Source organism: Equus przewalskii, chromosome 2, assembly GCF_037783145.1.
Source record: "Equus przewalskii isolate Varuska chromosome 2, EquPr2, whole genome shotgun sequence".
NCBI classification, from domain to species: Eukaryota; Metazoa; Chordata; class Mammalia; order Perissodactyla; family Equidae; genus Equus; species Equus przewalskii.
Genome location: NC_091832.1, coordinates 8,366,735 through 8,380,950, shown reverse-complemented (window position 1 = coordinate 8,380,950; position 14,216 = coordinate 8,366,735). Strand labels below are relative to the sequence as shown.

The 14,216-nt window shown below is 34.0% G+C and overlaps 1 protein-coding gene across 7 annotated transcripts in view; it reads right to left on the bottom strand.

The window, feature by feature from the left end:
• Positions 1-14,216, bottom strand: part of FAF1 (Fas associated factor 1) — a 473,410-nt gene that overhangs the window by 187,808 nt on the left and 271,386 nt on the right. For all 7 annotated transcript variants that reach the window (XM_070609689.1, XM_070609691.1, XM_070609693.1 and 4 more), the window contains one exon: positions 11,718-11,804. In XM_070609689.1, coding sequence (XP_070465790.1) covers positions 11,718-11,804 — 87 coding nt within the window. The remainder of the gene's footprint in view (positions 1-11,717; positions 11,805-14,216) is intronic.

Sequence of the window (14,216 nt, the reverse complement as noted above, 5' to 3'; positions counted from 1 at the left end):
GGAAAATTTGCAATAATAGATATTAACTGTATTCCACAGTATACTGTTTCTATCATGACTAATTTACTTATAATCTACTACTTGGCTCAAATGAGATCATGTACACCAAATATGCTTTGTAATAAAAAAATCACATATAAATCTCTCTTAATATACTCACCTATCACTATGTTCAGTAACTGTGGGTATCAAAAGAGAGTATTGCTGCTCATTCTCTGCCACATTAATAATATGGCTAGAAGAACAAACACACACACCCCAAAGTGCTATAGTGAAAATTTAAAATTCACTTATATTCAAAGATAAGTGTTAACCTAAGAAAGGAAAATAAAGGCAAATTTTGTTTCTCTGTTTCTGCCTTTTATTAAATAATTGTAAAACTTCAAACTGGTATGAGTGCAATTCTGGAAAAATCTAGACTGAATATTTTACAAGTCGGACTATTTTGAGAAACATGGAACACACAGGAAATACCATGGTACAAGAAAAAGAACCCTGGCATCAGGGAGGGGGCAGACTTGGAGTTGAAAGCTTGTTCTGCATTTCACCTTCTCATTTACCAGTTATAATCTCAGATCAACATATTCACCCTATCCCACAAGTTAAAAATAAAATTTACTGAGGTCCAGTTACCTATACAAAATGGGTGCATTTTAAGTGTACAGTTCAAGGAGTTTTGACATATATATATATACTCCTGCAACCACCATCACCACAATCAAAATATCAAAAATTTCTATTACCTTCCAAAATTCCCTTGTGTTATGTTATTTAGTTTTAAGTCTTCTTTATATAATCTGGATACAGACCCTTTGCCAAATATGTTTTACAAGTATTTTTTCTTAGTCTGTGGCTTGCCTCCTCCCTTTTTTTTCTAAATGGTGTCTTTTGAAGAGCAAAAGTTGCAAATTGTGATGAAGTCCAATTATCAGCTTTTTTTTCCTTTTATGGTAAGGGCTTTTAGCCTCCCCTCTATTTTTTCCTACCCTAAGATCTTAGACTTTGTCCTGTATTTTCTTCTACCAGTTTTACAGTTGTAGCTTTTGCAGTTAGGTCTATGATCCATTTCAAGATAATTTTTGTGTATAGCACAAGGCAAAGGTTGAAGTTGTCCTTATTAATATCCAGTTGTTCCATCATCACTTGTTAAAAAAAAGACCTTCCTTTCTCCATTGTATTACTTTAGTATCTTTGAACTAAATCAATAGACAACATATATCTAGATCTATTTCTGAATGCTCTATTTTATCCATTGATCTATACGTCTACCTTTACACAAATACCACATTGCCTTGAATACTGTATCATTTTTTTAATTAAGATTATGATAGTTAACAACCTTGTGAAGTTACAGTTGTACATTATTATTAGTCATGTTGTAGGTACACCACTTCACCCTTAGTGCCCTCCCCCCACCCCCCCTTTCCCCTGGTAACCACTGATCAGTTCTCTTTGTCTATATGTTAACTACTACCTATGAGTGGAGTCATACAGAGTTTGTCTTTCTCTGTCTGGCTTATTTCACTCAACATAATACCCTCAAGGTCTATCCATGTTGTTGTGAATGGGACGACTTTGTCCTTTTTATGGCTGAGTAGTATTCCATTTTGTGTGTGTGTGTGTGTGTGTGTGTGTGTGTGTATACCATATCTTCTTTATCCAATCATCAGTTGCTGGGCACTTAGGTTGGTTCCATGACTTGCCTATTGTGAATAATGCTGTGATGAACATAGGGGTGCATGGGACTTTTGGAATTGCTGCTTTCAGGTTCTTAGGATAGATACCCAGTAGTGGGATTGCTGGGTCACTGTATCATTTTTTTAAATTAGGCAATGTAAGTCTTTCAACTTTGTTCTTTTTCAAAATTATTTTGGGAATTCTAGTTCCTTCACAATTCCATATAAATTTTAGAATTAACTCAACAATTTCTACATAGAAAGGCTATTGATACGTTGACTGGGATTGCAGTGAATCTACAGATTAGTGTGAGGAGAACCACCACCTTAAAAATAGTGAGTGTTCCATGACCATGATAGAGCTCTCCATTTTTAAGGACTTTATTTCTTTCAGTGATAATTTGTAGTTTTCAATGTAAAGATCTTACACATATTTTGTTATATATCCCTAAGTATTTTCATGGATTTGGATGGAATTATGAATGGTACAACATTTTTAAAATTCCGTTTTCAAAATGTTATTTGGTGTTATAGAGGAACACATTTTTTTCTTTATATATTAATCTTGTAGCCTGTGATGACCTTGTTAATTTCACTTGTCACTTTTAGTAGCTTTTTTGTTGATTATGTAGATATACAAGAAAACAAACTACTAAACATTTTGTATAACAATACAGACCATTATGGGGCTGGCCCTGTGGCTGAGTGGTTAAGTTCGCACACTCCACTTTGGCAGCCCAGGGTTTCACCAGTTCAGATCCTGGGCACGGACATGGCACCGCTCGTCAGGCCATACTGAGGCGGTGTCCCACATGCCACAACTAGAAGGACTCACAACTAAAAATATACAACTATGTACCGGGGGACTTTGGGGAGAAAAAGGAAAAAGAAAATCTTAAAAAGAAAAAAAGAATAAAGACTATTTACATAAATTATAAATTATGTAATTTAATTTTGTTTTGGTCAGAGATAATACTCTTCATTTCAATCCTCTAAAATTTACTGAGATTTCATTTATGGTCCAGGCTACGGTTTATCTTGATGAATGTACCATGTACATTTGAAAAGAACATGCATTCTGCTATCATTCAGCGAAGTGTCTATAAATTTCAATTAGGTCAAGTTGGTTAAGAGTGTGGCTCAAATCTTCTGTATCTTTATCTGTCATTTTCCTGTAAATTGCTAAGACAAGAATATAAAATCTCATATAATTGTGGACCTGCCTATTCTTTCAGTCTTGTCAAGTTTTACTTCACATATTTTGAAACTGTTATTAGGTACACACACATTTAAGATTACTATGTCTTTTTGACAAATTATCCTTTTAATCATGAAATGTCTTTCTTTAGTCCTGGTAATAGTCTTTGTTCTGTATCTTGTCTCATGTTAATATAGCCATTACAGGTTTCCTATGTTTAGTTTTTGCCTAGTAAATATTTTTCCACTCATTTATGTTTAACTTATCATTGTCATTATATTTAAAGTATGTTTCTTGAAGGTAGCACATAGTTGAATCTTGCTTTTGAAAATTCATTTTGACAATCTCTGTCTTTTGTGCACCATTTATATTTACTGTAATTATCAATATGGTTGAATTTAAACCTACCATCTTGCTATTTGTTTTGTACGTATTCCATCTTTTCTTTGTTCCTTTTTTCTTTATTCCTGCTTTATTTTCTACTGTTTTTTTAGTATTCTATTTTATCTCTTTTAATGGCTTATTAGCTATTCTTTTTTGTTATTTCTTTGGTGGTTTCTCTAAGGTTTACAATATGCATCTTTAATATAACAGACTATCTTCAATTAATATTATACCACTTCGTGTATAATGTAGGAACCCTACAATAGTACAATTCCATTCTTTTATGCTATTATTATCATACATTTTACTTGTAAATATGTTCAAAACTCCACATTGCTTGTTATTTTTTCTTTCAATAGTTATCTTTTAAAGAAATTAAAAACATAAAGAAAAATGCCTTTTATATTTAAACCACATTTTTACCATTACTAGCACTCTTCATACTTCTGTATAGATCCCAGTTTATTCTGGTATAATTTTCCTTTTGCCTAAAGAACTTCCTTTAACATTTCCTGTAGTGCAGGTTTGCTGGCACCAAATTCTCTTAGTTTCTGTTCGTCTGAAAGAAAGTCTTTATTTTGCCTTTGGTTTTGAAAGATTATTTTCACCTGATATGGAATTATAAGTTGTCACTTTTTTTAACTTTTCAGTACTTTTAAAAATCTACGTTTGTTCCTCTGTGTAATGTGTATTTTTTTATTCCTTCTGCTTTCAAATTTTTCTCTTTATCACTTGTTTTCAGCAATTTGATTATGATACTCCTTAATGTATAATTCTTTGTGTTCATCCTTCATGGGATTCATTGAGCTTCTTGGATCTGTAAGTTTAATAGTTTTCATCAAATACGGAAAAATTTCAGCAATTATTTCTTCAAAATGTTTTTTATCTTTGACCTCCTTCCCCCATCTTTTCTCTCCTTATAGACTCTAATTGCATGTATGTAGATTGCTTGATTTTGTCCCAGAGGTCACTGATACTTTGTTCATTTATTCTTGTCTTTTTTTCTCTACGTGCTTCAGTTTATATATTTTCTATTATAATAGTTTCAAGTTCATTGTTATTTCTTTGGCAGTTTCTAAGCTGCTGTCAAAGCTCATCCAGTGAAATTTTCATTTCAGATATTATATTGTTTATCTCCAGAAGGTGACATTATTCTATTTTATATATTCTATTCTCTCCTCATTAAATTCATGTTTTCCTTCACATCATAATAGCTAAAGTCCTTATCTGCTAATTTCATTACCTAAGTCACTTCTATGTTTATTTCTTTTGACTGATTTTGCTCCTGGTTATGGGTTAGCTTTTCTTGCTTGTTTGTATATACAGTAACTTTTGATTGGATGCTGGACTCTGTTCTTAGAGGCAGTTATCTGTCAACCAGCTTATTCCTTTTGAAGGTTGTTTTCAGGCATGTAAAAGGGCAGTCCGAGAGCAGCCTTCACTCTAGGGCTAGTTTATCTACTCCACTAAGGTATGAGTATTGTGGGGGTGTTTCCTGAATGCCTCACGTATTCACTGAAGTGTCTCTTCTATAGCTAGTGGGAACAAACTACTTCCAGTTCTGTGTGAGCTCTGGGAATTGTTTGCCTTAAGCTCCCAGTGAATTGTTCTTTTACCTGGCAGTTGTTCTTTGCCCAGTCTCCTGGAATTTCACCCTATGCATGCACAGATTAGCATTCAGTTAAAGACCAGGGGACCCCTACGCAGATTTCTGGAGCTTGTTCTCTGCTAGTACTCTGCCTTGCAAAGTCTAGCTGCCCTGACCTCCCTAAACATCACTCTCTGTCTCTTCAAACTCAATAAAATCACGAGGTTTTGTTTTGGTTTCTTTGCTCTGCTCTGCGATCCAGAAATTGCTTCCAGGCTGAATCTAAGACTACTATAGGACTCATTTGTTTCCTTCTTCAGAGTCCTGCACTACTTGTTGTCTGGTATCTGAAAACAGTTTTTTCACATATTTTACCCAGTCTTCTAGTTGTTTATAAAGGAAAAACAATTCCTGTAGCAGTTACCCCTTCACAGGCAGAAGCAGTAGTCTAGAGGTTTAGGATTTTAATAAACTGAAACTAAGATTCACAGCAGCAGATCTTAGTGCTTATAAATGTCTTTTTGGGGACTGTCTCACTTCCATGCGTTCTCCCTCATATTTACTGAGAAAATATGTCCCTTGAGTGCTTCATCCACCCTCCCGAACTTCTCACTCTCTCTGTTCAGGGTATAGTCCATTTCACAACTTTTCATTTTTTTTAAACTCAAACTTTCTTCTATTGCTTTCAAAGATGCTCTTTCCGTCTGTTTAGTTTTTGCCTGTGTTATTTGTAAAAGGCTCTATATGTTGACAAGGGCAATAAACCCTCTGAAGCAACTGAGTCTCACCACCATCAGAAGCAACATTATCCGTGACCTTGCCAAATAAAGAAAAAGCCAGTGAAAATGTCCAAAGACTGCCTCAATCTGCCTGACCTAGCACAGGCTAACAAAGTAATTTAAATAGCATAAGATGACCCTGAAGCTACTCAAAGAATGCTTCTGATTCTGTATGTGTATGCAATATAAAGAAGGTGCTTACCCAAGGGAAAAGGAGCTAACGTTTGTTGAATGCCTACTAAATGCCAGACATTACACCAGGGGTTGGCAAACTTTTTCTGTAAAGGGCCAAACAGTAGGCTGTGGGCCATGTGGTTTTGTCAGTTATATATCCATGCCGTTAGTTATAGTGTAAAAGCACCTGTATAGAATGCATAAATAAATGGGTGTGACTGTGTTCCAATAAAATGTTATTTACAAAAACAGATGGTGAGTGGGATTTGGGATGACAATCACAATCGCCAAACTCTGTATTATATTATGTGCTTTACATATTAGGTAAAACCATATAAAACTGATAACAGTCAACCATTTTGCCCCTTAAAAAATGGCACTTTTCATATGGTTCTACCTATTATGTTAATCCACTTAATCTTCACAACAGACTTTCAAGAGTGTTAACACTGCCCTCATTTTGCAGATGAGGAAACTGAAATTCATTAATTAAGTAACTTATCAAATAATAGCAATTATTGGGATTCAATGAACTTGGATTGGTCTGCTCACTTATTTCTCTCTCTCTCTCTGACACACATACACACACCAACACACACTGGTACAAATCAGCTCAGTGTAGCCTCCCCTCTTAAATCTGTTATTCCATTTGCCACTAAAGAAATACTGAGTTTTGATAATTTAATTTTTATTAGAAAGAAAAGAAATCTGCTTCTCAGTTTATCAAGTTACCATAATCATAAAACTTCACCATTTAGTTGCTTATTGTCATAGGTGTCAACTTAGTGGAGCTCTGAACAGTTCAAATGAGTGAATGTATAAAACACTATGTTTGCTCCTGCAGAGCATACAAAGATGAGGAAGACAGTTCTTACTCCCAATTCTTAGAATTTACAAAAGGGAGGAACACAAGCATACAAATTAAAGTGTAACCAAATGTCCCTGCCTCTGGGAAGCCATTTTTTCACTACCCCCATTTGTTAGCAAAATTGGTTTCTCCCTCGTCTGTGACTCCATTGTATTTACATAAACTTCAATTGTCATTGTTTACATATCTGTCTTACACTATACTTTGCAATCCCCAAGGAACAGGACGTTATCCTTGCAACTTTAAGGGCCAGCATAGTTACAGGCCTGTAAGTGTTGTTTGACAAATGTCAAGTGAATGAATAGATAGATTGATTAAAAAAGTAGTATTAGCCAAAGGTTAACCATATGCTAGACATTATCTAGTACTATGACTACTTCAATCTTCAAAATAAACCTAGGAGTAATTATTTTTGTAACCACTAACTCTTTTAGTCTTCACAATAACTCTAGGAGTAATTATCTGTGTTCTACAGTTGTAGAGACTAAGATGCAAAGAGGTTAATTAAGTTGTCTGTGGTTACTCAGATGGTGAGTGATAGAGCCACGTGGGAGGAACAAAGGAAAGAAAGAAGAAAAAAGGAAAAATGAAAAGAATTTGAATAGAAGAATAGAAATATGAACTAATTTTTATGAGGGTGGGAGAAGGTGGCACAGGAAGAGGGATATAGGCAAAGTTTCTTAAAGAAAGGTCTTGAAGGAAGGTGATAATTGCTGTAGGTATTCTAGGTGGAAGAAATAGTATGATTAAATGATAAAGTGGGAGAGAGTACCAAGTATATTTGAGGAACAGCAAAATGAGCATTTAGCTAAAGCTGAGAGATATATGGTATCAAATTCAATAATTTATTCAAGGAATATTTATTGAGCATTTACTCTGGGCCTGTATGGGAAAATAAACCTGGAAGGGAAGTGTTACACACAGAATGAAGGCGTGTGAATGCCAGCATAAAAATCTGTACATAAATCAGCAAGTATTGGGTTGCCATTGAAGATAAGTAAGCAAGGCTGAATGTGATTCATTCTGCACTTTAAAAATATTAACCTTGCAGCAATGGATGGAATGACTATAGCGGAGGCTTATGAGTTTACTTGGTAGGTAACACCATGTGGTAAGTATGTGGTAATTGTGAGAGTCTGTATTCAGACAGCAGCTCCTATTAAGTGAAGGGTGGGGGATCCAGTGTCAGGGGAATGTCTTTAATTTGACACCTGCCAAACACAATGCATCAGGGAGAAGAAAATGGTCACCATCAGAAAGATCAAAGTAGATGACACACTCTCAATCAGAAATTCTTTTTTATTTAAAAAAATAAAAAGGAGGACTGTGTGGTTTTTTCTATAAAGCCATTGTGTAATGGTTCTGCTTATAAACGATCTCATTTTCAACGTGAAAATATTTAATAAGTACATTTCTGACTCCTAACACATGTCTAAAGACCTCTGATTCTAAAATTCTTAATTTCTCAAATTGTGAGTTGACATTTCTTAGCCAATGATGGAAAGAAGAGGGCCATTAGTAATCTCTAAAGAAAAAATGGTGCACAACAAAAATGTATGAAAATATGAAGGTTTTTTCCTCCTTTGTATAAGCATTATTAAAACCAGGAATTTTTAAAACTACATATATTCAAATTGTCGGCATTATAATAAGGGGTCTAGACATAGTTCACAGTGTTAAAATTATTTCTCCAGAAACCAAGAGTGTCCTTGTTAAACTGTAAAATGAGATTTTTGCCTTCTTGCAACTCCTTGTTCTCACAGCTGAACTGTCACAGCATGAAAACATTCCCCTACTGGTGAAGCTTTAGATACCTATTTCCCTGGTGAAGGAGTGCAAAGGAACTGAAAGAGTTATTGACAATTCATACAGTATCCCATACCCGACTAGAGTACAACTACAAGCAAAGAAAATATTTTAACTCTGAAGGGAGATGGGGCAACAAAGTTTTAAATGATTGTTGACTTCACTGAGTAGTGTTGAAAACGTCAGAAGACTATAGTCTATCAGGTTTGTAAGAGACTCAAGATTATACAAGACTCTAATTATAAGAAGTCTGTTTCTTTGTCCTGTTTGCTAAGTCGAAGGTTAATGAGAAGTACACTTAAGACAACATCTCCTGTTATTATTGCAAAGTATTTCTCATGCAACATAAAAATGTAAATGAAAAAGTATTTTAATCTAGTTCTTCATTAACTTCTTTTAAAAAAAAAATAGCTTTCTTGAGGTATAATTTATATGCCATAAAATTTACTCATTTTTTAAGTGTTCAATTCAATGATTTTTAGCAAATTTACAGAGTTGTGCAACCATCGCCACTATTTAATCTTAGAACATTTCCATCATCCCAAATCCATTAAATTCTTGATCTAAGATATTTCCATAAATTCATGGCAGCCACTGGTATCTAAAGCTACTATATATTCAAAGCTGAACAAATTTCTGCAACTGAGCAGGAAAAGTGCAAACTAACCTCACTTTTAATGGCCTTTATAACCAATCCTGCCCTGGGACTGGAAAGAAAATGTTCAGGTGCTTTCTCTGAAAGTTAAACCATTCTAAGTATTAAGTTATGGCACACTGTCTTGGAAAGAAATTAATTATATTTTTGTTGGTAACACATTTCAGGCTGTTTACACAGCTGACATTTCTCAGCTGTACCCAATTCATGCCCTAAGCTGCGAAGACAACCTTGTTTTGTAGCAGATGCCTCCACTTGAGTGATTTAAATAAGTATAAAAACACCACTGCCTGCAACAATATAGATTACAAGCACAGCGTTATGAGTTTTTACAGTCCTAATGAAAGAAAGGTTTCATGACATTTCTTTGGCTAGGATCTCCTTAGAAGACTACAGTTATAAGCCATTTTTGCCAAAACTCAAGCACTGGAGCTAGTGGATCTGTTATGGCACCAGTTAAAAGCAGCCTGGCCCTAAACATCTTTGTTGTATCAAATCATTCAGCTCAAGGCAACGTCCTGCCAATGTGGCAACATTTGCTCTGGGGAGGTGTGGGCAGGCATCACTTCATAGGTTCTGGGACAAGGTGCAAATGTGAATAATGAGGCAAAAAGAATCAAGCCTCTTGATAGAGATTCCCTCTTCTATTTGCTGTGACTTAGAGCACCAAGTAGCAGTTCAGTCTCAGATATGGTAAGTTTTAGCTGCTTTCTCTATTTTCCTATAATGATGACACTGCATTAGAACTCTTTGCTAAAAAATTGAATGTTACAACAATCATTAAAACATGGGCTTCATTAAAGACTGTGTCAACTCAGTTTGATGATTTAACACCTAAAATGTATAAAGTATTATGCTACAGAGGAATTTACCACATTTCAATGAATTTGCCTATCACTCTTGAAACTTGTATCTGATAAGCCTACTTCAATCTGGTTTCTACGAGGGTGGGGTCCAAGAGCAATTGGCTTTTCCAACCTATGAAGTCCCACATTTCTAGACTTTATTACCTTATGCTCATGCTCTTAACCTAGACAATTATTTTTACTTTAAACTTTTTATTATAGAAAATTTCAAATATATACAAAAGTTGAGACAATAGTATAATAAACACAATATATGCATCGCCCAGCTTCAACAATTATCAACAGATGGCTAATTTGGATTCTTCTATATCCCCACTAACTCCCCCAACCCCACAGATTATTCTGAAGCAAATCTCAGATACCATTTCATTTACTTAAACCAGCCAGTCTTTGCCTGTGATCATTTTCTGAGTTATATTAATATTAATCACAATACTGACTCATTTATTGAGTGTCTATTATGAGCCAAGTACTCTGTGTGTGTATATCTATATACATAAAATTGCTAATTTTCACAACAGTGCTGCAAATTAGTGAGGTAACTGAAGCTCAGAGAATTTAAGTGATATGCTTAGATCTTATTTTCTTCGATTAATGTTATTATTTCTTGTAGCAGGCTATTAGACAATGTTAAGAACATTTCTAGTTTCTTCATGTCTCCTCAAGTAAACAGAAGGCTATCATTTATGAATATTACTCTATTTTTGTAAAGATAAATGTAGCACATTTTCTGTCAAATTTCTCACTCCAACAGGGGAAAAAAACCAAACTAAAATCAACCACCACAACCCTACTCTTTAGCCATGGACAATCAGTCAATAATTCTAATGATATACTATACATATATAGTATATAATGATATACTATAATATCAATGTTAAAATCAGTTGTTTAGAAATACATGTAAGTGGCTAAACATAAACAATTGTTTTTCTGGATGGCTTCACTTAAAAAAAGTTTTGCTATTTTCCAATTCTTTTTAAAGTTCCGTAATCCACAAAGTGTTTTCCAAAGGCATTTCTTCCAGTTTTTTATTGTAATGAAAATTATGGGTCTATTTAAGAATAGAGTGCTATTAATATTAACTGTAAAAATTAACTATTTTTTAAAGTACCAGTCTACTACAGGAAACAAAGTTTCAGAATTAAATATAATGATTAAGTTGATTTTGAGACATCTGTAATTTAGGCAAAAATTTTTTTGTGCTTAGGATATTTCATAAGTAATGTCTGAATATATTCTATTCATCAAGGAAAAGTTTAAATCAAATCAAGCAGCATCCAATACGGCAGCCATTGGCCACATGATGCCATCGAGCACTTGAAATGTGGCTGGTGTGACTAGGGATCTGATTTTTACATTCAATTTACTTTTCAGCATTTTTTTTCCTTTTAACCCATTATAGAGCCATTATTATTCCATATTACAGGTGAGGAAATAAATTTTAGAGTCAAATCTTTATCTTAAAAAAAAAAAAATCAAGTTCCAGATAGAGATATTGTAACATTACCAACTGAATGCTCACACACTTGGCTTATGATGTCTCTTTTGCAAGTGAATTAAAATTATTATAATTCTTTTTATTTTCACACTATATGATTTATAAAATTCTTTCAATAGAACATTCAAAGCATTTGATTCTGCTTATTATCAATAGCCAATTAGACTGAAAGTGGCAAAAGAGAGAAGAGGAAATAAAACTGATAACTTAACTGTCACTTACTGAGTCATCTGTGGCAGTAGTTGGCCAGCCCTCCCATAACTGATGGCGAACAGGGATGCTTGTAAGGTCATACACATTTCTCTTTACCTATAAAAAGAAATGGACAGTACAGTTAAAATAGAGTTCCCATATGACTTACCATAGTTGCCAGTCAATTTATGTCATATACACTATATTCCCTCTGTTGTCTTCTGGATTCAAAACAAGAATTTAAAACCAGGAAAACACAAGTCAGAAAAATTTTGTAAAAAAATCTCAAATTTAAATGCACATTCTCAATGAAGCCTAGATGAAACAATAATTCAAGAAACATTCCCCCTCTGCCAATCGTTGTTATATTCTTTGACAGCTTTAAGTTTCTTATCAGTCAAGAAACTTCAGGGACACCACTCACCTAGGACACACTATAATTATAAATTTCTATAATCTATTTAATTTTTAAAATGACTCAAGATGTGCAACGATTTAAACAAAAGATATATTTCAAGTTTCTATGTGGGAGAGAGAAGGATGGTAGTCTTCTTTTGGAGGGGGCAGGGGGAAATACCTGAAGTTTTCATTATTGTTCAAAGTAAGTTTCAAAGATATGAAAACTTACTAATCAAGCAGCACAGGTTATTTCTTTGAAGTCGCCCCAAATTAAAAACTATTTCAATAGAATATTTATTAACTGAGAGCCACCTATCAATACACTATTTAGGCCCCTCCTGCAAAGAAAATACAGTAAAGATACTTTTCATTTTAAATATTGTTAAAGATGAAAAACTGTTTTTCTCAATACGAAATTATACCTTTCACTTTAAAAGGAGAGAAGGTAAGTAATTTATCAGAATAAATGTTGGAAAGTTAAATGCTATGTTATCCAGTAATTAAGAAGTATCATATCTTTCTTCAGCTTTTTTCTAAATAGGTTAAAAAATTCTATTTCATTCTGTATTTATAAATAAAATAAATTATCAAATTGTAAGAATGGAGAGATCATTCATCTTAATTAACTCTTCAGTTAATTATGGGATTACCCTACTGTAACAAACGAAGCTAGTATTGAAATGTTGTACATAATATGTTCTATAACGTGACTTCAACGTGGAAAACAAGCAGGATTCATTCATGTTTTAAAAATGCAGAAGCCTAAAGTATCGTGTTGTCCAATTACAGCATTTTGTATCATATTACTGTTTATTATACATAAACACATCTAAGTTACCCTTCCAGTGAAATAGAGATATACATTCGCTGGGGAAAGAGAAAGAAACACAAAACATGGAACTCAATCTATTTTTATCTCTCATGTACACCTGTGAAAAAAGACTTAGTAAATGAGAACTGAGGAGCTTGGGGGCATGGCTTGATCCCCACTCAATTCAAACAAACAGCTTTTCTTCAGAGGTTCTTAGCAATGGCCAGTCTACCATGCAGCATTTTGTTTATGGTCAATGACATCAAGTTTGGAAATTTTCATTAGTCAACCAACCCAGCAATTTAACCAAATGCAACTGGACTAATTTCTGACCACTTCCACTAGCTAAGACTATTTTGCCATGCTTAAACATTAGTGCTTTTAAGGAGAAAGGTGTTCCATGAACCCAAAGCGTTGTTAATAAAAGAAAGGGAAAGGACAGAAGAGGGGAGTATGAGGAGATTTTAGGCCGCAAGGCCAAAAAGATTCGTTTCTTAAAGTAATTTTTCGATTATATCATCGAGATACACCAAGCTTTATCAGCTATTTTGGCAAAAAAATCAGGACAAATATTTACTTCTGTTGGAAAGGTGGCAAGCACCCCAGCACTGGAGAATATACACAAATACTATGAGTTGATTATATAAACAAATAACTTTGGACTGGGATTCCTTAAATTCCACCTTAATTCCAAAACACAACAATATGGTATTATGAAATAAACAGTATTTTTCTTCTTTCATTAACTCATCTGTAACGGCACTGAATTGAATAACATTCCTTTGCTATTCTAAGCCTGAAAAGCATGTTCTGGCTATAGTGTTATGTTGGTATAAAGCACAACGCCAGACTGATGTGCTGAACAAAAGTGATCAAAGTTAGAGTAATGTTAGCCATTGCACAAGTATTTGGCTTCATTGTTCTCCCTAGAATGACATCTGTTAAGCAACTTGTCATAGAATAAACTGGTTAATACAGACAGAACTTGGCTGAGAGGGTACAACGTAAAGCATATTAGGTTAATGTTTGATTGTTCCAATGAAAAAGCTAAATTCACAGAGTTTCTGAGATTAAGCCAAAAGAATCTGATGTTAGACCACAATCACTAAGCAAGAATTTAAGTGAAAACAAATTAGTTTTTAAAAAGTAATTCCATGTTTATCAACGCTGTAACCATAGGCAAGTTTCACCATCATGTGGAAGAAACACAAGTGATAAAATAGCAAAAGTACAAAATAAGCGATGGTTTTATTACTAATGGAGTTATAAAAATTCCATTACCTTTATTGATGGTTTTCTTCAATTAAAATTTTAAGTCA